Source organism: Symphodus melops (genome assembly GCF_947650265.1).
Source record: "Symphodus melops genome assembly, chromosome: 12".
Taxonomy (NCBI): Eukaryota; Metazoa; Chordata; class Actinopteri; order Labriformes; family Labridae; genus Symphodus; species Symphodus melops.
This window is the reverse complement of record NC_136702.1, coordinates 4,276,838-4,300,599: the sequence shown is the minus strand read 5'-3', so window position 1 is coordinate 4,300,599 and position 23,762 is coordinate 4,276,838. Positions and strand designations below refer to the sequence as shown.

Here is a 23,762-nt window from a genome sequence, read left to right as displayed (position 1 = left end):
CTCACCGATCAGAAATATTCCCTGTATCGGCCTGCCTGACTCGAACAGAAAAGCAGTGATGTAATGGTCTTTAAATAATTCATATGTGGAGGAAAGTGAACAAGGCAGATCTGTGGAGGAGAATCAAATCAATGAGGGTGAGAGAGCAGGAATGAAAGAGAAAAAGAAAGCGATACAGACAGAATGGGGGAGAGAGAGAGAGACAGAGGGAGAGAGAGAGACAGAGAGAGAGAGAGATGAGTGGAGGGAATCAGAAGAGACAGGCGGTCAGCTCGATGGATGGGAACCCCACCCAGGCCTGCTTCCTCTGTGACTGCTCCGTCCACTGATAATCTCAGCTGAGGAGGAAGTCCAGTGTTATTTCATCGGGACACGTGAGGGAGGATGAACGAAAAAGCTCTGGTCTCAGTGTGGTGAGGAGACTGTTCGGGGGGTAAGGGGAGGGTGAGTGAGTAGTTTGATGTTTAAAGTTGTTAAAGCTCTTATCTGACTTCAGTCTGTTTAGATTTGACAGAAGTGTTCGGGAACAGGATGAATCACGATACTCTTACTAACAGCTGTGTTTCCATTTTTTGTTTTTCTTCAGCATACTTCCTCTTACCGTTTCCTCTTTCTTTCTTCCAGTGGAGCCACAAAAAAAAAAAACAAGTGTCCATCAGATGAACTCACAGCCACCTGACAGGAAAATCAAGAACAAGAAAAGTTGATTCTGACTCCAGCACTCTGAATATGTCCGTCTGAGCTGAGGGAGTTTTTTTTTTTCGTATGCTCTGTGGAGTGAAGCCGCCGCCGTAGCTTTCCCCCAGAGAAGTAATCGACTTTCCATTCAGAGCTGGAGACGGTAACCCTGGACGAAAGGTATGTCCTGAAGGGAGAGCAGGACTCTGCTTCAGTCAGCAGTTTGTGAAGCCTGCTCTCCTCTTGGATCTTTGCTGGACATACCTGAAGGACATGCATTTGATAGGTTGACAGCTATTTTACTTTAATGGCAATGTGGATGCTAACCGGCGTTTTGTGCTCGTTTTGGAAAACCATTCAGTTGTGAGACTTCTAGCTTAAGGAAAGGCGCTGGCATGGAGGGTCTTGCGCAGCTTGACATGGTGGGCGATATCAGTCCGGCCCTTGAGGCCACAGAAGACTTCATCCACTGCATGGATGGGATACAAGGCCAAGGTCCGAGCCAGGCTCAAACAGGGAGCCTCCAGCCCTCCAGGCCGCCGAAGCAGCTGCATGAGGTGTCCAGTGCAGCGCTGGGGAAGCTGAGCTCCAGCGGTGTGTGGGGCCTGCTGGCTGGAGAGCAGCCAGAGGTCGGGCCCCTCGGTCTGGCCTGGGCTGACAACTTCAGCGTTTTGGGTCTGGGGATGGGCCTCAGGCATGGGAAGAGGAGCCGAGCGCGATCCACCAACGACCTGGCAGCTCACTCCAAGGAGTGCACCAACAACGCCGCCAACTCCTCAACCAACTCAGCCTTCAAGAAAGGACACAACCGCTCCAGGTCAGATGTCAACTACAGGCCGTCTGCATTCACAGACAACTGTCTGCCCACCGTGGACTGCAACTCGCTGAAGAACATGATCCTCAACCACCAGCAAGGGGGTGAGTTCACATCCACAGTCTACGTGTGATCTCATTTATACAGAGGTCGTTCTGTCTGTGAGGGAGCTGAACGATTAGTCTGTTGAGAAACTGTCCAAAGAAAAATACTCAATCGGTACTTTTTTAATATTGAGGAAAATTCCGGACAACAAAAGATGGACATTGATTTGATCTCATCTCACGGGTTTGCATCAACTGTGAAAGTGGGCTAAAAAAAAGTAGAAACCCTTTAACTTGTACTTCCTTGTCCCCAAGGAGAAATTAGTTTGACAGGTGAAGACAAGAAACATGAAGAATCCCAGACAGGCGCTTTGACAAACAATAGAAACAACATCCACTGTGGGAATATTAAATACATGAAATACTAGAGTTCATCAGGCAGCAACAACAAACTGTGACTGTATAAAAACATCCATGAAACCACGAGGTAAAACTCATCAGGGTCATCACTGGAGTTCAGTCGTTGATGAGTTATAACTCAGTGTTTTAACCTGCCGCTCTTTGCTGAATCTGTATCTCAAACCAACAGAGGATGTGTTGGATGTCTGGAGCCTGAGCTGCAGCTCTCTGACTGAAGGTGAGAGACAGATCGGGTTATTTAACCACCAATTTGAAAATGATCATTCGGCCCTGCAGAATTAATATTAACTATATTTGAACAGTTAAATAATTATAAATGAATGAAACGGAAAGATTCATACTTTGTGTTTTTTAGAATAAAGAAAACATTCAGTACACTTTATGTCTCCTTTGTTGAACCCTGTTACATTATAAGGCTGAATTACATCTAGATGTCATCACTAAGTGTTACTTATATGTAGTCTGAACAGAGTCTGTTTTGATTGGCTCTGAGCACCAACGCTTCCTCAGCTGGAGACATCTTGGATGGACTAAAGTTAAGATTAGTGAGAATGAGTGTTTGAGAGGAGGGAGCTGTCGTCCTCTCCAGCTGTGATACTTCTGTCAGGTGCTGCAGAGGCAGCAGGCGATATTTGCGGATGGCCAGGTGGACGTTTTTCTCTGTTTTCTGCTTTAGTGATTGTCTTTAGACACCGTCGTGTTTGGAGAAGTCAGTCTCTCGTCTCGACACTGGTGCGACTCTCGATCCTGGCACCGTGTGGGGACGTCGTCCCCCGCTCTCTCACCCTAAATCTCCTGGCTGTAAAAAAGTAAATCTCTATGGCACTTAGCTACCTATGTATTATAAGAGAAGCCAATAGCAGATAGCGCCCTCTGCTGGTTTAAAAAATACTGCAATATCTATTTTACCGGGCCATATTTTTATCTATTTAATCGTATTAGAGTTTAGTGTTGAATTCTCAGCACTGGCCTTTTACTGAAATTGGATTTGCTTAATTGGCGCCGACGTGTCCTTTAGTGATCAAACTCGCTCAGACTCAACCTGTGAGAAACAAACATGTCCTCCTCCTTCACACGCCGATCGACAGTCCGTTCTCTGGAAAGCTTTCCCGGCCTTTCAGAGTCCGTCGGAGAACAGAAGTCTGGAACTGTTTGTTCCTCAGATCGGGGCGTGTGCTCTACTTATGCTGAAGCATCCTCAGAGAAAGCACTAATGACAGAAGATGATGATGACTTGAAATGACACAGCTGTGCTATGACTGTCAGCATTCAGGCACAGGGCGCGCTCTCTCTTCCTTTCCTTCTCTCTCTCTCTGTCTGTCTCTCTCTCTCTGTCTCTCTCTCTCTCTCTCTTCCTTTCCCTCTCTGTCTCTCTCTCTCTGTCTCTCTCTCTCTCTCTCCCTCTCTCTCTCTCTCTCTCTCTCTCTCTCTCTCTCTCTCTCTCTCTCTCTCTCTCTCTCTCTCTCTCTCTCTCTCTCTCTCTCTCTCTCACACACACACACACACACACACACACACACACACACACACACACACACACACACACACACACACACACACACACACACACACACACACACACACACACACACACACACACACACACACACACATATATGCACACACCATTTGTTTGTGTGTTTTAGGCCTAAGGAGATCCTGAGGGATCCTGAGGGATAATAGCCTGTAATCCTGTCAGCAAATGGACTCAAATGAGGCGAGAGAAGAGGCAACCCAATTACCCGGGCCCTGATACTGGCAGGATTATTTAGTATTAGCATATGTGTGAAAAGGCATCGGGCTATTTAGTTTGGCTCTGTGCGCATTGAAAGCAGAGAAGTAGGAAAGGGACGGTAATAAGCAGAATGCAGAGTCATTTAGCTCGGCCTTGCCGCGTCTCTTTATTCACATTAAAAAAAGAAACAGCCTGTTTGCCTTTCCATTAGTGACAGCTGGTGATGCTTAGATGGTAAATGGAGATGAGGATTATTATTACATACACATGATATGTCTATGTATACAGTGGGCCCAAACAGGCTGTATGTGGGACAGGATAGGATGTTCTGTGTTTTTCTCTTGAGGTTGTATGACCCTTTATTCACAAACCAGTCGGAGTGCTGGCATGTATAAAGTAGTAAACCAATGCAGACGGACCTATTTGTACCACGTGTTTAAAAGAGATGTGAACAAGAAACTGATCAAAGACTCATTGATGATGTAAGTGTACTTTATGTTGTTGTAATGACTGCTAACCACTTAATATTAGTGCTCGTGTTCATCCGCCTGCTGCGCTCACGCTCCGTGGGCTACACTGATGGTTATATTGTAAATCAGGATTTTAGTCATCCCATTTTGTCATCATTTGAAGCAACAGATGTTTAACGGGTATGCAGCTGACGCGTCACGGCCATGACTATGACGTTTTTCGAGCTCATGGTTCTTCATCAGCAGCTGGTACACACCTCCGTCACCATCAGCTCGCTCCCATCCTCCAGTGTCTACACATGTTTGAGTCTCCTCTGTGTAGTCTGCTTAGAAAAACAACAACTATCCTTTAGCATGCTCATGTAACCTTGTGTCTGGTTGTTTTCTTTGTCTCTTTCAAAGCCTTCAGACCCAGACAGCTGATCGGTGTGCTGCAGGCTGATTTAAGAAGGCGAACGACGAAGGTGTGCTCAAACAAAGCGGTTTGCAGACAGTCACGCACAGTGCTTAAATTTGTTTTAAATACGGCGTATCCTTCCATCATCACCATAGCGGCCGAGCTGACCTCTGCGAACACGCTTTAAATAGAATTTTAAAAAAACTAGAAAAACACACTATACAAGCTCAAGTCATTTTCCCTTTACACAGATATTCTATAAAGAAGACATGAGGGCCCGATGACTGCATGAACATCATCACTGCTGAGTGAGAATACTTTCTGTAATCTCCTGGTGACATCCACAAAGAGAACTGCTCGTGTTATACAATGAAACACAATGAAATTATATTTGACTGGTGAAAAATTCTCGTAGTATTGGTGCATTTCTGCAATAAAATTAGCCGATAGCGACGGTCAGCTGATCGGTCAGGCTCTATTAGACGTAGAATAACCGACCACACAGAAGAAAGTCGTTTGTTATTGAGAGAAAGCATCATCACACTTATCACTTCCTCGAGTCTTGAGCTTCAGGAAACATAAGAAATGTGGCGTTGGTTAAACCCAGAGCATGAATCCATGAACTCTGGTCTTATGATGCATTCAGATACAGCCTGCTGTAAACATTTCTCATCGACTAAATCATTCAGTTCGACCACTGGAGTCTCTTTGCTTCATGTTTATTATCTGCAAATAGCTGACGGCCATGTTTTCCAGACCGACATTGTGAATATTTGCTGAACACACACTGTCTGCGTGTGTCCGTGTGTACACTATGTGAGTGCAAACAATAAAGTCAAGTCTCATTTCAGATAGTCGCCAAAAGCTGTTCTCGTTGTTTGACTTATGTTTCACAAGTCTGTCTCTGCGTTTTTTTTTTGTCCCTGCCTCAATAATGAAACTCTGCAGTATTTCCTTTGGCTTTGTAATTCAAGGCTGTATCTTTATCATGTTTGTGCTGCAGAAGGGCACAATCTGCTTTTGATGGGGCCAATTTGCATCTTTTGTGCTGACTTTGCATGCATCCACATATCTCATGTAGCATTTTTTAGAAACTTGCCCAATAATTTTTTTTTTTTAATGACACAACCTTGCTTAAAATCCTAATGTCACTTATATAGAAACGTGTTTTAATTACAGTTTAATCATAATGCACTAGAAGCTCAGTGCTCATGACACATAAAACCTTCAAATGGCCAGTCAAGAAAAGTCCCTGTATTTGATCCCGGTGACAAACTCACACATAACATATTTAGAGAAGAAACATAGCTTTTGAATATGAACATGATGTAGCACAAGGGGTCGTTCATTTGAAAATATACCTCATACAATACAGCTGATGTGCTTTACAGTCTGAAGAGTTTGCTCTTGTCCTTATTTGGGCCTCTACATGTTCAGTGTAAGTAAATATACTGTGCTGTAAAATATGTCCACCATGAACGAGAACACTGCACGCTGTACATAAACATTACTCAATAAACTTCTCCGAACAAAACGATGACTTCACCACATAACGGTGATACAGAGTTTGAGTAAAAGTATCTGATGTGTTTTCATTTAGTTTGACCTGTGCCCTGTGGGTTTATGGCCCATACAATAAACGTCCATCTTAATAAACAGTTGGAGGTCTAACCCTACAGTACCTCTCTCCCAGTGCATGCTGGGACATCGTCAGTCTAGTGAATAGAGCTGTCACAAAACCAGATTTTTGGGGCGCCTTGTTGCTCTTTCTCTCTGGTTGAAGCGATGACTGAAGATCTGAAGTTTTTTTAAAGCATCGGTGAAATAACAGTCATAGGTTGTTAAACAACAATTAGCCACCTGTTGACTCTTTTTGCACTTGAATTGCACATTTGCACACCTTCACTTTGCACTTTAATAACTTGGTAGGAATTCCCTTTTTGGTTTGTGCTCTTGGCTGATCTTATTACGCTGTTTTAGCTGGTTTTATCTCGTTGTGCTGCCTGATTTTTCTAAAGTTTATTTTTATTTTTGTTTCTATGGTGATGATGTCCATGTGTTTCGTCTTCTGTGCTCCTACTGCAATAACAATTTCCCGTTGTGGGACAATAAAGAACCTGAGTCTAAGTGTCTTTTTAAAAGTGGTATTGTTTTGACAATGAATGGTGTACCTGTGTATGACTGCAGCCTGACTCTGTTAGATTATAATACAACGTGTGACGTTATGAAAGGCCGCCTGATGTGATTTAGCCGGCTCGTTCAAAGCTGAAGCCGAGTTTTTAGAGTCCCGTTAGAGTGGAGGGGAAGTGGTGCCGGATGGTTAGTTTGCTGAGAACAGGGCTAATCCTGCTTGAAGGCTTGTATGTGTGTTTATCAGACTAACACTGGAGTGTGGTGTCAAAACCTACCAGGTGAAGATGAAGGCTAATTGAACAGAGCAGTTTTGCTCCCCACAATGCCTCGTTCTCATCTCAACCCTCCCAAGCGTGACGACTGCCAATCAGCCAGACTTATTTTCCAACTCAGCTCATTTGCATATTCATTTGTTCCTTTTTTGTGAAAGGTTTGTTAACATGCAAAGTCCGAGACCCAGGGTGACGCCTTGTCAGCTGTTGTTTTGATAAGATTGATGAGGCACTTGACTCTCCACCATCCAGTGAACAGGAGCTGTGAAAGATTGAGACTTTCCCTCCTCCACTAATTTAGCGCGTTAAAGAAGCAGAATGCACCGTGTGCCCATTAGACTGCTCCTGCTGGAGGGGATCATAATTGAATCAGTATGTGTGATTGGTCGAGGGGGTGGGGTACGGTGATTGTTGTTATTTTTAAGTCAACTTGTCTGCTCATTAAAGGACCTCAACCAGCGCTGCATTTTCACAGTTTCAACTGAATGTAAACCTTACTGCGTGATGCAGAGCCTCGCTGCATGCAAATAGAAAAACACTGAGAAACTCGCTTTTGTATTTAAAGGTCCAATATGATAGACAGCTACAGAACGAAATCTCAAAAGATGATAGATAGATAGATAGATAGATAGATAGATAGATCGATCATTGATCCCGAGAAAAATTTAAGTGACCTTAAATTATCTTTTAAGTTTTGATTCTGGAGCCGAATGGTTTGTTTTTATTTTGACCAGAGAAGTAGGCGGCACCCTAACCTGACCGTTTTTTCCCCATGCCCATTGGTTTGCCAGGCAAACGGCAAATCAACGAATGCTGCCGTGAACAGGTTCAGATATAACTGATTCTACCAACTTACAAAGCCTCTGCATGTTTCTAATAAGCTGTACGACCTGAAAACACGCTCAAACTAGAATGAATGTTGGAGATGCTTCTGAAAGTTGGAGAGCCGTTGGAACGCAGAACGGTTTACAGACCAGCGCAGAGCTGGCTAAACACTGAAGCTTCAGTGTCAGCGACATGAGAACCAGTTTGCGCTTCGACTCTGGATTGTTTTTAGGCGACGCTTGCTCTGTTGAAATAAATCATCAACTCCTCTGCATGTGGCATGCGCTGATGTCCTCATGTGTCCTTATGTGAATCCATTATGTGGAAAACACTGATTTCTTTTCATGGTCCAATGTGAAAGAAAGTCTTGGCAGTGTAGGACTGTACCTACACAGTCTCTGTAACACACTCAGTGTATAAAAGCAGTGTGTCTAAAGGTCAGATCTGATGTTCTTGTGTAATATTCTGACAGGTTAGGAAGCGTTACTCATGGCCCAGTTTTCTTCCTGGCAAAGGTTGAGCTTGTTGTCTTCCTCAGTCTGGACCCCTCCTCTATCGTGGAGGAAACACACAATAATCACAGTGACAGGAAAGAAATCAGTGGCGGTGAAAACAAACGTCTCGAGCAGCTGCAGCATGGAGAGAAGGAGGTGAAATAAGGAGAGGGCGTGCGTCCAGCCTTCAGATATAGACATGGAACTGTTTGCCCAGTGGCCTCCTTAACAATACGGTGCTTCCTGCTGTGGTGACACGAAATCTTCTCAGAGGAGAACCCGTGCATGACTATCTCTTACCAAAATACCAAAGCTCTGCAAACCTCTGATAAGTAGCATTATGCAGGAAACTGGAGCGAGACTCAAGTTACTGAGATAAAAACCGGGTACAGATTCGAGGGAAGTCAGAGAAAACGTTTCATCAAAGGATAGAAAACGTTGCAGTTTAATAACATGAAGTTAGCCTTGGATGGAAAATGTAGTGTCCTAAATTGTTGTACATTAGTGTTGAAGTTTTCCTCGTGTGTAGGATGTCAGCTGTGGTCAGCTTGGATTCACAGCAGTCAGTTCACAGTAGATTCCCATGGAGGTCCAGTCACGGCAAAAAAAAAGCATAAATATGATTCCTCCCATCATCTCTGCAGCAAAAAAAGACACCTAAACATTGATCTGTATTTCCTAACGTTCAAAGTCAAAGTGCCTCTTCGACAAAGCCAAGAACATCACTTCTCCTTCACGCCTTGTAGCACCTCCTGAAGCTAATTCTGCAAGTGCAGGAATGACCATCGTTAGTATTCAGATCAATGGTTTTAAATTAGATTGTGGTTCAGGAGTGTTTTTTATTTTTTATTTTTTATTTTTTTATAGATCAGTGTGAGCCAAAAATGTTTTGCCGAGCTTTCACAGAAGCATGGCTTATTAGTGAGGACAAACGGTTGTAAAGACGAGGCTAATAATGAACGAGCAGCAGAGTTTGTCCCTCAACAGGCAGCATCGGCATGACGGGAAAAATGGCTGACGACGGGAAAAGGCTACGACGATGCTAAGAAAACCACAAGACACCAAAGAGCTTCACACGGTCACAAAGATCATTTTACAAAATAATAATGGAGTCATAAAAAGTTTAAAAGGTGAAGTAAAAACAGCATTGTTTGTTTATATTTACATTTCTTTATGCACTCTCGGAGTTGCCCCCTGCTGGCCGTGAAAAAATGCAGGTGTATGCGCTTTCACTATTGGCGTCACAGACCCAGAAACTGCTTCCACTTCTTATATAAAGACTTGGGGTGATGCATTTTATTGTTCAGAAGGAATGCACTAAAAATACAAGAAGCATGTAGGTGGAAAAGAACATCGAGAAAGAACGCTGGCATCAACCTGTCAAACCTGGAGATAAATAACCCATTTCCTCTGCTTTAATAAGATGCTGATTTAAAGCTTTTTACAGCACTTGTATGGATCCAATGACACGGTATTTTTTTTTATCAAGATGGTCAAAACAGGTCAGTTTTTGATGATATAATAAGTAACTTGTTGTGTTCAGAGGAAGACTGATACCTGTTTGAAGGTTTTATTTCAGAATGAAACTTGTTGTCTCAACCCTCGACCTCTGATCATCTAATGTCTCCCTGTTTCCCTTCTTCTACGTGTCTCTGTCGAGCAGATAAAAGCAGCAGCAGCAGCACTGTGGTGAAGCGCGGTGCGATGGAGCAGCGTGAGGGGCCCCGCGGCCGTTGGACAAGCTGCCACGTTGAGCTGACACCCTGCGAGCTCCGGCTCTACACTCTGGACAGCAGCGCCAACCGCCAGCTGGGAACCGCCTACTCTCTGTCACACTGCCAGAGCGTCATCTCACCAGCTCCCTGCAGCCAGCCGGGCCAGATCACCCAGCCCACCGACCAACGCACGCTGCAGGCTTTGTTCTTCAACAGCACGCGTCTCCAGCTGAGGGCGGCCAGCCAATGGGAGGCGATGGAGTGGAGGCGGTTGATGTGGGAGAAGGTGCAGGCAGTCCGACCTGTGAGGCAGGAAAACCGCCAGCGTAAGAGTGGATCAGAAAACCAACAGGTTGTAAAGTTCAACGCGCCCATGTCCCCCTCTTCTTCGCCATCTCCTTCGGGGCTCGACACCAGGCCTGATGGAGACAGCGACACCCCCATCTCGGCCGAGGCGTCGCTCTCTGTTCCAGGCGTCCTGAGCAGACCCACCACCCTTCCTTTATTCACCCAGCGCTGCCAGGACGTCCTCAAAGCTGGTCTGCTCCACAAGCTGACGGATCAGAACAACTGGAGAGCCTTCACCTTCGTCCTGACTCGATCTGCTCTCCGGGCCTTCGCCACAGAGGGCCGAGGGTCCGTGTCCCAGCCTGTGCTTCAGTACTCTCTGTCCTCCTGCTCGGCTGTGCAGCACGATCAGGAGCCAGAGAACGGAGAGCAATGGACAGATAGAGGTGATAGTTTCCAGGTCGTTTTCCCCAAAGAGGTGCTCCGACTGCGGGCAGATGATCAGACCAAGGCTCAAGAATGGGTGGAGGCCCTGCAGGAGGCGGTCGGAGCGCAGAGGCCGGCCCAAGAAGAGGAAGGAGGACCAGGGGAGGGAGCTCCAGGCCTCCAGGGGGTGCTGTTGAGAACCAAACCATCCAGAGAGAGGAGACAGAGGGATGCCCAGAGAGCCAAGAGGCAGTCAGTCACCACCAGTTTCCTCAGTATTCTCACCTGTCTGGCTGTGGAGAAGGGGCTCACTGCTCAGAGCTTCAGATGTGCAGGTAGATGGCCTACACCTGAACACCGACACGCACACACACAAAAACACACCAACCCGAAAAATACACAGAACAGTCTTTGCCATAAAGTTGTAATTCTGTTGCTAATGTTTGCTAAACTTTTGGTAAACTTTGACAATCCCGCTTGTTTTGGTGTTAAATCAGCCTGCGAGTAGACAGGATAAGACGTACGAGCCTGGTAGGCTTGTCTCCATCTGGAGAAATGTTCAGCCATTCATGTTGACCTGATGTTTTTTTTTTCTGGTACAAAAAGTTAAAACAATATTTAAAGGTAATGCTTAAAACTTTTTAAATCTTTCCCCCTGTATCTCTCTTTTTTTGAACTGTCACCCACCTGGGGGAGGGGCTAAAGCCCTTTGTGATGTCATGAAGGGAAACTCTCCAAACAATGACTGTTTGAGCACACATTTTCTGAGCAGTGGAGCTGGATAAAAACAGAGAGGATGGACTTTGTTGACAGGCTGCGGACACATTTAGTAGACTTCTGTGAATATTGCACTAAATGTGGCCTTTAAATTCAAAGGTGTAATAACCTTCCACCAGCTGAAAAACTGAGTTCAACATTTCATTTGAAATATATTGAAGTGGTTCTATCATTCTCATCCTGTTGGACAGGTACTGTATGTGTGACGCTGTCAGACAGAGTGTTTTCTGTATTCACTCTTCAGCCTTTTTCATGTCCTGAACCATTACAGCCTCTCTCCCTCCTTTATTATTTCTCCTGCCAGCCTCTTGGACAGTCCCACAAATGGCAGGCGGTGCTTTTACTCTCCGTGGGTGTGAAACGTGGGCTTCCTCACCCTCTCTCAGAAGGGCTTTGAATAATCACCGCTCACCTCCTTTTTTTATTTGTAACAACTGGCTTATTAATGCAGGGCTGTTTGAAAGGCCAGCTGAAACAGGAACAAGGACAGAGGCCGTCTGGGGGCAACTGATGATAATTGGTAGGCTTAAAGCACCGGAGGAGAGAAAAAAAATGGATGAATGAATAAATGAATGAGAGCGAATGAAAGCGGCCCCCGGATGCTGCAGTGGTCAGGCTTGATCGTAGTTGTTTGATTGAAGGGTTTCTGGGTTGAGCTGCATGGGAGGGACAGCTGGATACGTCCATTTTCTATACAGAGCACACCTCTGCTCGCTCAGGGCGTTTGTTACCCTCCTTTTCCTCTCTTTGTTTCTTTTCCATTTCACCAGTTCATTCACGCTCACAGCCTTTCCCCCTTTTTGTCTCCCTTTCGTTCATTTGACTGTATCCCTTCTTAGTCTCCTGCAGTGTCACTTAAAAGGTCCTGAAAAAGTCTTTTACCCGTCTTAATTTTTAAGCCTCAGAACTGAAAGAGAGTGCAGAGTCCTTCTGTATTTAAAGGCTTGAAGCTGGTGTTATTGGCTATTTTGAATAGGTTTAAATATTACAACCTGTTTCTTTTTTTTATCGTCCCTTTTCACAGGATTTAGACGCTTCTTTAGAATTCACCTGTGCTGAACGCATACAGTCCCCACACTCACTGTCCAGATGAGAACAGGTAAAAAGGCGGAGACAGAGAAGACTAAATTCAGATATAAACCTGGATATGAAATATAATTCTAAGAACATCTGTGCAAAAAAAGATGAATGCCAGCTAATTCTACTCATAGAAAATGTTTTCCTGCTGTCAGTCAACATCCTGTATGATGTGATTGTGTGCAGCTGTGAGTCTAATTGATATAATAACAACAGACAATTTTATTATTGGTCTTTGGTATACTTTAGATATCAAAGATCCATCTTTTGTAGGCTGTAAAAATTGTTTGTTTTAATGTTTAGTATATTATTTATATAAATTATCATTTTAAAATAAAGGGGAGTTCATTGTTTCTGTAGCCTGCCTCAAGTGGACAACAGTGGAACCTTTTATTTACTTCTATTTTTTTTACCACTTTCTTTCTTTATTTTCCTTTTTCTTTGTAACAGGACCATGTGATATGTGACATAAAGCGACCACCATCTATGGTAACCTCTGCTGTCCCTTCAACTTCATTGGCATAATTCATCAAAAACGTTCATCTTGTTATGCAAAGATGAATACCTGGCAGATTATTCATATATGAAGCCACTCATCTAAATAGGATCTCTTGATGGAAGCGACCGATGGTCAGTGCGCTCCTCAAGTTTCCTCTGATTTCTCTTTGAACTTGTTTCATGTCTTCCCTTTGCATATGCATGCTGCATCCGTCTATACATATCCAGTGATTGGTTATTTAACATCAACATGTAAAATATATGCAACTAATTACACTTCTGAATTACTCGGGTTTTGTTTTCTTTGAAGAAATCGGTCAGTGTTTGTTTGAAGACCGTGACTCCCGACCGCCCTTCGCCACACACACACACACACACACACACACACACACACACGGTTGCAGTGTGTGTTTCTGGGGTTTGCACTGGAGCACATTCTCAGGCCCCTGACAGACTATGTGAATGTGTGGGACAGGGCAGCTTTGGATGAAGTGGTCATCAGTAGGTATCAGGGAACGGAGGAAGTAGGTGGGCTCACATCAAAGATAGACAGTCTCTCCCTCTCTGCCCACCTTCCCCAAACACACACACACACACACACACACACACACACACACACACACACACACACACTGACTGTCTTACTCATAGTACTCTTCATTTGTGCACATTTTCATTTGAGTGTTCGGTCGTTGTGAATGAGACACATCAAAGCTCAGGATTCTCAGTTTTAATTCAAACACGTACATAACGCACACACACACACACACACACACACACACCCCTGTGTACTCTCAGAGGTGTGTTGGTTTAAAACCAGCGGCGGGCAGATGAAAGGGTGAGCCTTTTTTGCCCCTCTCTCTCTCTCTCTCTCTCTCGCTCTCTCTCTCTCTTCCTGTATCTGTATTCTCTCTCTCTCTCTCTCTCCTCCGTCTCGCTCGTCCTGGGCGGGTCAAAGTGACCCTCTCTCACTACAGAGAGCCGGGGTAGAATCGGTGGACCTTTGAGCCACGTTTGAATTCCCATTCATCTCTCCCTCCGTCGCTCTCTCTCTCTGTTCGTCCCAGAAAGACTCATAAAAGATCAGAGAGAGGCAGAGAAAGCAGTTGCTTCTCTCTGCTGATAATGGAGGATGTGTTTAGCAGCACAGAGTGGTAATAGTTGCTCCTCAAGATAAGAAAAGCAGTACTCATTAGGGATGTAATAGTGGTTGGAATATGGATTAAATAAAGCACATTTGAATGTGATTTAAAGTATTGAAGCTTCGATGTCGGCCGCATAACAACATTTAATAAATACTCATCATCCCGAGTTCATCCTGCAGAGCTGCACATTTTTAGTAACATATTTAACAACTGCTTTCCTTCTCCCGGTGATGCAAAAAGCAGTCAAACATTTTTTTTATGTATCTACTTTCTTCCTTATTTGCATAAATCCGTTCATACAGGGCTACAATCTGTCCTCACTGCTGCAGACTTAAATGTTTCCTCTGGTCACTGGTGAGAATTCCTCACTGTCCTGAGGTTGTTTTGCTGCTTGTTGAGGTTTTGGTCTGACTCTAATGTAAATGTTTGGTGTTGTTTCTTTCTTTTTCGTCCATATTCCCACGTGCATTATCTCTTCTGTTCTCGACTGCACGTTGCAGCCTTCCTTTTCCCTCCGCGTGCGCGTGGGTGTGTTCTCCTCTCGTCTTCATGATATGGAATTTGAGGTTAAAGGTTGTCATTAAGGTTGCGAGTGTTTTCAGGCCATATTTAACGCATGTGTCTTTGTCCCTCTGGTCCCAGCAGAAGCTGACCAAAATCAAGCCGTGGTCGGCCAGAAAGGCGGCCTGGCGGTCAGCTGTTTCCTCGAAGTGACACGCTGTTTTTCTGCCTCCTGGCTCGAAGACAGTGGACTGTGGGTTTTTTCGAAAAGCATCCACCCCAACAACAGCATGAGCTCACTGCTTCAATTAGCTTCAATCTGATTTAAGCGTGTGTTATATCAGGGCTTCTTCAATGAGATAAGACTGTGTTGTTGTTTCGTACACTATCATATCCATAGACAGTCAGAAATATCCATCGTTTGAACATTGTTACGTGGTTATATTTAGCCTGATAATTCATAAGACGATTTCTGTGTTTGGAGAAAGTAAAATGAGAATGAGATCGGAGCAGCCTGACCACATCTGGAGCTTTTTTCTCTGACTCACACTGGGATCAAATGGTTTGAGGGGCATACATGCAGTTTGTACAGTTCGACCACATGAGACAACGTATAAGTTGAAAGGCTAACCTAACTAAAGCTGCCCTTCAAAAAGCTTCCCTCAGCTGAAGAAAAGGGAATAGAGCTATAAAGAGGCATTCCTTCGGGATTTTTTGGGAGGGACCAATTCCAGATGAGTGTGCGATGGATGGGGGCTGTTGGGTTGGCACCGTTGTTAGAAAGCCTCTCCTTGACGAGAGATGTTCGCAATGCAACCGGGAAGTCTCCAATCATGACTCCCACCTTGCACGCTGAGCACAGAATTACGGCCATGCAGAACAGAAGCACAAACGCACTATTAGTCATCGTCACACACGCCTGACTTTGACTAATATCTTCAAACTTTCTTTTCATGCAAGTGCAGCTAACATGTGCACTCTGACTCCATCGTGCCTTCTCAAGCTGCAGGTTGAACTCAGAACAAGTCTGCTATTGCTAACCTCTGGTTACACTGAAAACCTTGAACATGATCTCCTGAGTGCGGGAGCTGGTGTTTACTGTAAGTGTGTCTGTAGGGACGATAACTGAGGTATGCTTTTTATTCAAATCTAGCAGTTCACCCATGTTACCATTGTAGCCTGGCACCTCGTACACCAAAGCACGACTCTATTATATAAAAATGAAAGAACCGAACTGCAGTCCTTTGTCATAGTGAACATGAGCGTTAGTGGCTCTGTGTGTGGCTGACGGGCGCACCATCTCAAGTTTTTTTTCTTGCTCAGATAAAACAGGAATCCAGCTGATTAGACTATTGTCTGTTTTTATCAGACGTCTGACGATAGTCCCCGAGTATCTGGACTAACATCGCTCTATTGTCTGCCTTTATCTGTCCTTCATCTCAATGCACTAACTTCTTTATAATCCTCATGCTCTTTTTTTTTTTTTTTTTTTATTTATTCTCCATTTTTCAACCTGTGTTGTTTCCATGTTAAAGCCCGTCTGACAAACAGGCTGACACACGTCTCTCTCCCCCCGTCGTCCGTCTTTTCGTCTGTAGCTTTACATGCCTGTGTCTTCCAAAACCTAGATAGCGATCTCCTGTTCCTTTTTCTCCTCTTCCTGTCTTCATTTGCTGTTTTTCCTCCGCGTCCTCTCAGAGATTTTTTCCGCGGATAAGGGACACCTGTTGAAGCGCAGCGTCGCTCAGCTGTTTGTGTGTGTGTGTGTGTGTGTGTGTGTATGTATGTGTGTGTGTGTGTGTGTGATCACTGAGTTGTTTGGGTGGAGGAGGAACTTTAAAGAGTGTGGAAGACAAAGCAGAAAGAAGGGAGGCCATGGGGCTGAATGGAGCTGATGATCTGTTGGTCTTTTATGTCTACAACATGCTTTATTGTTGAAGCCGGCTGTGTTGTGGCTACAGAAAGAACTAAGACTCGTGGGACGTTATTGAAGGGATTACTTTCAATGAATCGAGCAGGTAGATTTAGGCAAAAACGGATGCTGATTGTATAATAGAGAGGATGATGTGTTTTCAGGAGTTTTGGGTGAATAAAAAAAGAAATTGCTTATGATAAACACTATTACCTTATTGGTTTAGAGTCCCTTTATAAACTCAGACTTTAATGTTTATTATCTGCGGTTTCGCTCGTCTCGATTAGCTGCGTTTTTACTGAGGGGCAATAAACAGACACATATTAACACAGAGTTCTTTGTTTATCGACCTTATTGCCCTCCTTATCTTGTTGTTGTCGCCTTCTGAGCAGGCTGCTCACACTAAACGCTTACTTGTGCAACACTTCAGGGTCTAATTTAGCAGTTTGGACACATCAATGCAGCGACAGAGGAGTGCATCAAGGATATCTTTGTGGAAACAATCGTTTCATTGTTGCAGAGTTTACGACAAGTGAAAGACTCTGAAATGACGACAGTATCATAAAGAACATTGTTGTGTTGTATACATGGTTTCCTCATAATTACAGACTCTCATTTTGACTCATACTTGTTAATTAGACACGCACTAATTCAATGACTCCCCCCCCCCCCCCCCCAGGTTGTCAGCGTCCTGTCGGTCTCTCCAGAGGGAAGGCCAAGGTCTGCTGCTACAGCGGATGGTACTACTGCCACAGCTGCCATCAGGACAACTCCTTCCTCATCCCAGCACGCCTACTCCACAACTGGGACACCAGCAAGCACAAGGTGGGACACCGCCCCAAAAAACCAAATCAAGACATCCATCATCTCGTCGTACTTGAAGTGACCAATCGACACACATAAATAAAAAGAGGGAACAGCGAGCCTTGCTGTATCTGAAGGTTAAAAGTGTCCGAACAGCTCCTCTAAAATTAACTGCCTTGTACTATATTTGCTTGTTTAGTCAGAGCAAGAGAAAAAAGTTTGACTTTTTTACCCTGCAAGTATCCGTTAGGATCATCTGCATTGTGACTCATTGCAGTTGTGTCGATGGTCGTGTGTGAACTCTGATCTTCTCCTCCAGGTGTCTAAACAGGCCAAGGAGTTCCTGGAGTTTGTGTATGAGGAGCCCCTGCTGGACGTCCAGCAGCTCAACCCCTGTCTGTACGAGCACTGTGAGGCTCTCAGCACTGTGCTGCGTCTTCGTCAGCAGCTCCAGTCACTGCGGGCCTACCTGTTCAGCTGCAGAGCGACTGTGGCTGAGGACCTCAGGCGAAGGTAAGAAGGCCGATGATACAGCCCCCTCTGCACGGGAGACATCAGCGTCTTATGTTGAACATCAGCAGCCTGACTGATGGACTCTAATATCTGTTATGTTGAGCAGACTCTTCGTTACACAGACTGTTTACATCTCTCCTGCTGCGATATGTTCACGTGTGCCACATGTGTATGTTTGAGTGCATGAGCGTACACTGCCACAACTTTTATCTGCATGCATTCCTCTGCTTTATAACATGAAAGATGTGTGTATATGCTCGTGTGTGGTGGTGGTGGTGGTGGTGGGTGGGTGGGGGGGGGGGGGGGGGGGGGGTATAGCTGGGTGGGCTCCCTCACTGAAAGCCTTGTCTTCTCAACTGATGGATGCTACTCGCCCCGGTCCAGGTCAGCATTACACTCTCATGTTTGACCATGTTTGAGGGTAAAATCCACATCTGCAGATGCACAGGAGTCGAATTCATATTCTGTCACGATTTTTTATTTATTTTTATTTTTTTAAAGAATTTATTTGAGGTAGGAAAAAAAAGGTTAGATTGAGCTCTTCTGCGTCTTCCTCTTCTTCTTCACCCTCCTCTTCTCAGAGGCGTAAGGAGTGGACACACAACACTGATGTTTCACACCTTCATAGCCATTGTTGTTGTTAGTTTATGGCTTAATTTTGTGTACTTTGGTGAGTACTTTATTGTTTCTTCAAATTAAAGCTGTTTTACTGTCAGACCAATATTTAACTCTTTACATTACATCATAGACTTGAGTGGTACATTTAACATCACAGACACATAAAACACAGACACAGTACTTTAATGAAATGGCACTAATTGACCTCGAGTATGATTTTGTACCTAAGTAGTGTTACATTGATAGATAGATAGATACTTTATTGATCCCAAGGGAATTCAAGTTCTTCATTCCACCTTAACCCGACCAGTGGAGTAGAAGGTGTCAAAACACAATCAAACCTTCAAACGACACATGTCAAAGTCTGACATTACCATATGATGTTCTTTTATGTAGCAACATTAAATTAAAGTTTCTGCAGGACTCTCCCAGCAGCTTTGACCCAAACCTCGGGGTGTTTCTCTTCTCGGACGAGCAGCATCATGATGTCCTGTGTTTACTTCTGTCCCATTAGCTAGTGCCGGCTAGTGCCCCGCCACTTCCAAACACGGCAGGATTGATGAGCGCCGTGGCGCTAAAACCTTCCTCTTATCATTAGTCTCCTTCAGGGGGGGATTTGAGGAGAGATGTCTGTTGCAAACAGGCAGAGAGTCTCGGATACACACACACACACACACACACACACACACACACACACACACACACACACACACACACATCCTTTGTATGTGTGTGCATTAAACTTTGACCTGCTTTTTAAATGCTTTTGAAAAGAAGTCTAATGTAATTGTACAGGAAGTTAACTTTATTGTTTTAAAGTTGTTCTGACATCCATATCTTATTGACAGAAGTGTTATTTCAGAGTTACACAGACGGGGAATGAATCTATTGCTTCTGCTGAATTAAACATCAGCCACTTTAACCATTGGTTTCCTAAGCGGTGAATTTAAATCCAATACAAAAAAAACCCGAAGCAGCGAGTGTTCACGTGATCCGTTGCAAAAACAGTAACAGTCATGAGAGACCAGAAACGTTTCTTATACCTGGCGGAAAAACATTTTATTACTGCTGAAACTCTCTGATGGGGTTTCCCTGATTTATGGAACCGGCCTCAAGTGGACATTAAGGGAGCTGCAGTTTTTATGGGATTTTTTGGAACTTAGTTTTTTACCACCTTGGGTTGCAGCTCGGTCTATAAAAGTACGAGAACAAACATGCATTGCAACAGTGGACAGTGGACCAAGAAGTAGCCTCAAGGCAGATCTTCCTGTTCAAATGTTTTTAAAGTGCCGTGTTTAGTGCAAAAGTTGTTTTAATGGATCTGCAGTAACATCAGGTTTAAAGTTCTTATCCATGTTTTTGTTTTTGTTAAAGATGGTTCACAAACTTCCTGTAACGTAAATGTTGTAACAGCACTTTTTTAACTATTAGATTTAAGTCACATTGTTGCTGTGTTAGATGATCCTTCCCTTACACACACACACACACACACACACACACACATACATACACACACACACACATACACACACACACGCACACACACACACACACACGCACACACACACACACACACACACACACACACACACACACACACACACACACACTCATATACAGTGAGACCCATCTTGAGTAAATAATTTTAATCACTGTGTGATAAGAGACTTTTAATGTGAGGCTGAACTGGTGCGTGATTTAGTCTTCTATCAAGATCAGCACACACTTTCAGGGCGTGTTCATGTGCACCCTAACTACACAGTCAACAAAGATTTAGTGTGTGTGTGTGTGTGTGATTGTTGTGTGTGTTTGACTTTGTGGGTATTGTCTTATGAATGCTGGTGTGGTAACCGTTGGTAACATACCAAACAGAGAAGTTAATCAGTGGTGCCTATCACCATGAGGTGTTTGGATCACACACACACACACACACACACACACACACACACACACACACACACACACGCACACACACTGTATCAATGCATACACATACTTGTGTTTCGGCGACACTCATCGCAGCTTAGACAGGATTTAAGGTGGTGCCGTCCATCTTGGCGCTCTGAGAGGAGGCCTCCCATCCCACACATACTCAAAGACACACACCCACACACCCACACACACACACACACACACACACACACACACACACACACACACACACACCTGCTGAAAGCTCTGGCGTATTTGTTTTTCTAACACTGTGAGACGATTAAATGCTACAGCTGACCGAGTGAACAAGATGACTGTGTTTAGCACCTCGGTCTGAGAGGTGGACAAACATTGAGTCAGTGTAAATAATGTTGTGTTTAAAAGATTAACCATATCACAACTGGACTGCACAATCATTTAGTGTCAGATTATCTGTATCTAAGTTAAACTGAACTTGGATTGATATATTGATGTCTTACTGACGCTGTGTTGTATTTCTGACTCTGTTGTTCTACAGGATTTAAAGTTTTCTTCATGTGTCTTTGCACAGGATCTTTCCGAGGGAATACCTGCTACAGCACATCCACCTTTACTCCCTGGCTGACCTGCAGCAGGTACGAACACATCGCATACTTTTTTTTTAGTTTCAGACCTGGTAGGTTCTTCTCTTGAGAGTTTGTTTGGTTGTAATTTGGGTGAATTTTTCAAGTTGAGATAACGTCAAGGCTGCAGGTGTAGCTGCGTTGAAGATCTCCACATCGATGCCTGCGTGTAAACATTTAGCAACAACTCAGTTGACTTCCTGGTACAAAAACGCTCTTTTCGCTGGTGAAACTTTTTTTTTTTTGGGGGGGGGGATTATTTTCAAAGTTTGTGTGAATATTTACATTTGGAAAAGAGCGCCAGTGACACCAACAACGCCTCTCTGAAAGGTTTCAACTTGAGCTGATACCACAAGGAAGGAGAAATAAATGACCCTGTTGAACACACATGCGGTAGTTAGTATTGACTTGATCCTTGGTTAAATACCCTGCTCTCTTAAATGCTGACTCGACCCTTAAATGAGCATTAACATGGAGTGACTTTTTTTTTAAGGTGTATGTCTCTGGTTTCAAAACAATATGAGTTTATCTTTTTATTGACTTTGCTGACAAAAGTAAAAACAGGGAATGTTTTTAGGCTCATCCTTTATTCAACATCGTCTTTGTTTCTTTGGGAAGTGCCTGTCACAACAATGAGAAGAGAGACTAATACCCTCTAATAGGCTCAATGTTTGCACTTATTTGTGTCCTGACTCAGGAAAACAAAAGTCTCAGAGGAAAAGATTCAAACCAAGTCAACGCTGCTCTGCGTTTATTCAGACAGATTGTAAATTATCACTTTTTTTTAATCAACTGAAACCCCCTCATTTCTCTTCCATTAAAATAAGTTTACCACAGAGGTGATTAAAAGTGTTGTACGAGTGACGTGTGATGAAACAGAAATTCTGTGATTAGCGGAGATGACGTAAAAATAGAAACGCACTGTGGCCTTTCTGTAACTCCTCCTCGGGCTGAGTTGGGGGTCAGAGAAAAGCGACCACAAATGACTGAAAAGTTCTTTTGTTTGTCTTTATGTTCATTGTGTTGGACCCTGCCCCATTTTTTCCCCCCTCTTTCTCTCCTCTGTGAGTCAGAGCTCGACCACAGACGGACTCTCACGCTGAAAGAGATTGAACCCCCTCCTCCTTTTTCTTTTTTTTTTTTACCTCCTCCTCCTCCTCCACTCCCACACTCTGTGTCTCTCTGCTCTACTAATTGGTCACATTCAGAATCAACAGGCAGAAAAACAAAGCGTGACATCCCTCCATTCTTCCCAGCATCCCCCTTGGCCTCACACACACACACGCTCAGCGCACATGTATGTTATGTGTGTGTGTGCCTCTCTTTCTCTGCTAAACTCTGATTTACTCATAAAAACTCCCAACTGGGGATTTAGGGCTAATTTTAACAATAGGCCTCTTTGGTAAGTGTCTCTACTTCTCCTCCTCCTCCTCCTCCTCCCCTCTCTCCACCCCCCCCCCCCCCTTTGGAGATTCTCAAGCACTCTGCCTCTTAATTGGTTTTCCATATTAACAAGCTTGTTTCTTTTGATTCACCTCCTGAATAAAATGACGCTCTTAATCAACGTGGCTTTTTTTGTTCCAGCTCAGAGGTCAGCGAGGGCTAAACTCCCCTGGCTAAACCCAGGACCACGCTCGTCTATTCACTCACCCGACAAATAGACCCCCCCCCCCCATAAGGAGCCAGTTCATGTGGAAAAAACACATGTGTTTATCTAAGGACACTCTGCCCTTTTTTTTCTCTACTGGTTTTAAGATTGTAGGGTTTTGTATGGAGGCTAAAGTAGATGTGTGTGTGCGTGTGTGTGTGCGTGCGTGTGTGTGTGCGTGCGTGTGTGTGTGTGTGTGTGCGTGTGTGTGCAGCAGGCTTCCCACAGTGACACCCTGGCATTCCCTCTATGCCAGGCATGCCTCTCCACTCACACTTGTCCTGACACACACAGGCCTCTTAAGTAAATGTTACAAGTTCTCAGAACGTTTTCCAGATTCTGCTCATGGAGTTCAGGCGGCGCTAACACACACACACACACACACACACACACACACACACACACACACACAGATGCACAACACTGCGTTGTATGACGAGGGTTAAACGGGGCAGCCTGAAAGTTTGGGAAAAGCATTAATAAATAAAAACATCAAATGCTCAACAGGTGTCTTTTAAAGAGGAGCATCGTGTGTTTTTTATGGAGGTGACCAAACATGAGAAGTCGCTGAGCTTCGTCTGTGCTCTACAGCATCTTTCTGAAATATCGACATCGATATTGTCCTAGCTGGTCTGATATTATCGAGTTTTTGGAGCCAGATTTATACATGTTAATGAACAAGATACTCAGCACTTCTTCCATTGAGACTCTCCATGTTCCTGCTTCACTCACTGCTGTGTGACGTGAAGTAAACAGTTTTTATTTCTAATTAGTTGAGTTTTTTGGTTGTTTATTGTGGTAATCCAAAATAACAGATTTTCATCTCTTCAACCTCAATCTCTGTCATCATCTAGATGTTGTAGTACCTTCATCAATTGTGTGTATGTGTGTGTGTGTGTGTGTGTGTGTGTGTGTGTGTGTGTGTGTGGTGTGTGTGTGTGTGTGTGTGTGTGTGTTACTTATCCAAACGGATCTCACCCTGCTCTTTCCAGCCATTCAATCCCAGCTGGCTTTCTGGTTCCTC

The 23,762-nt window shown here is 44.2% G+C and overlaps 1 protein-coding gene across 2 annotated transcripts in view; it reads left to right on the top strand.

Moving 5' to 3' along the window:
* The first annotated feature begins 1,058 nt into the window (after nucleotides 1–1,058).
* Nucleotides 1,059–23,762, top strand: part of plekhm3 (pleckstrin homology domain containing, family M, member 3) — a 32,759-nt gene continuing 10,055 nt past the window's right edge. The window contains exons 1-5 of one of the 2 annotated variants that reach the window (XM_079358152.1): nucleotides 1,059–1,596; nucleotides 9,946–11,046; nucleotides 17,301–17,446; nucleotides 17,745–17,938; nucleotides 21,039–21,102. In XM_079358152.1, the coding sequence (XP_079214278.1) occupies nucleotides 1,074–1,596; nucleotides 9,946–11,046; nucleotides 17,301–17,446; nucleotides 17,745–17,938; nucleotides 21,039–21,102 (2,028 nt within the window). In that variant the 5' untranslated portion in view covers nucleotides 1,059–1,073. Of the gene's footprint in view, nucleotides 1,597–9,942; nucleotides 11,047–17,300; nucleotides 17,447–17,744; nucleotides 17,939–21,038; nucleotides 21,103–23,762 lie in introns of both variants that reach the window. The other variant, XM_079358151.1, reaches the window with a different exon arrangement.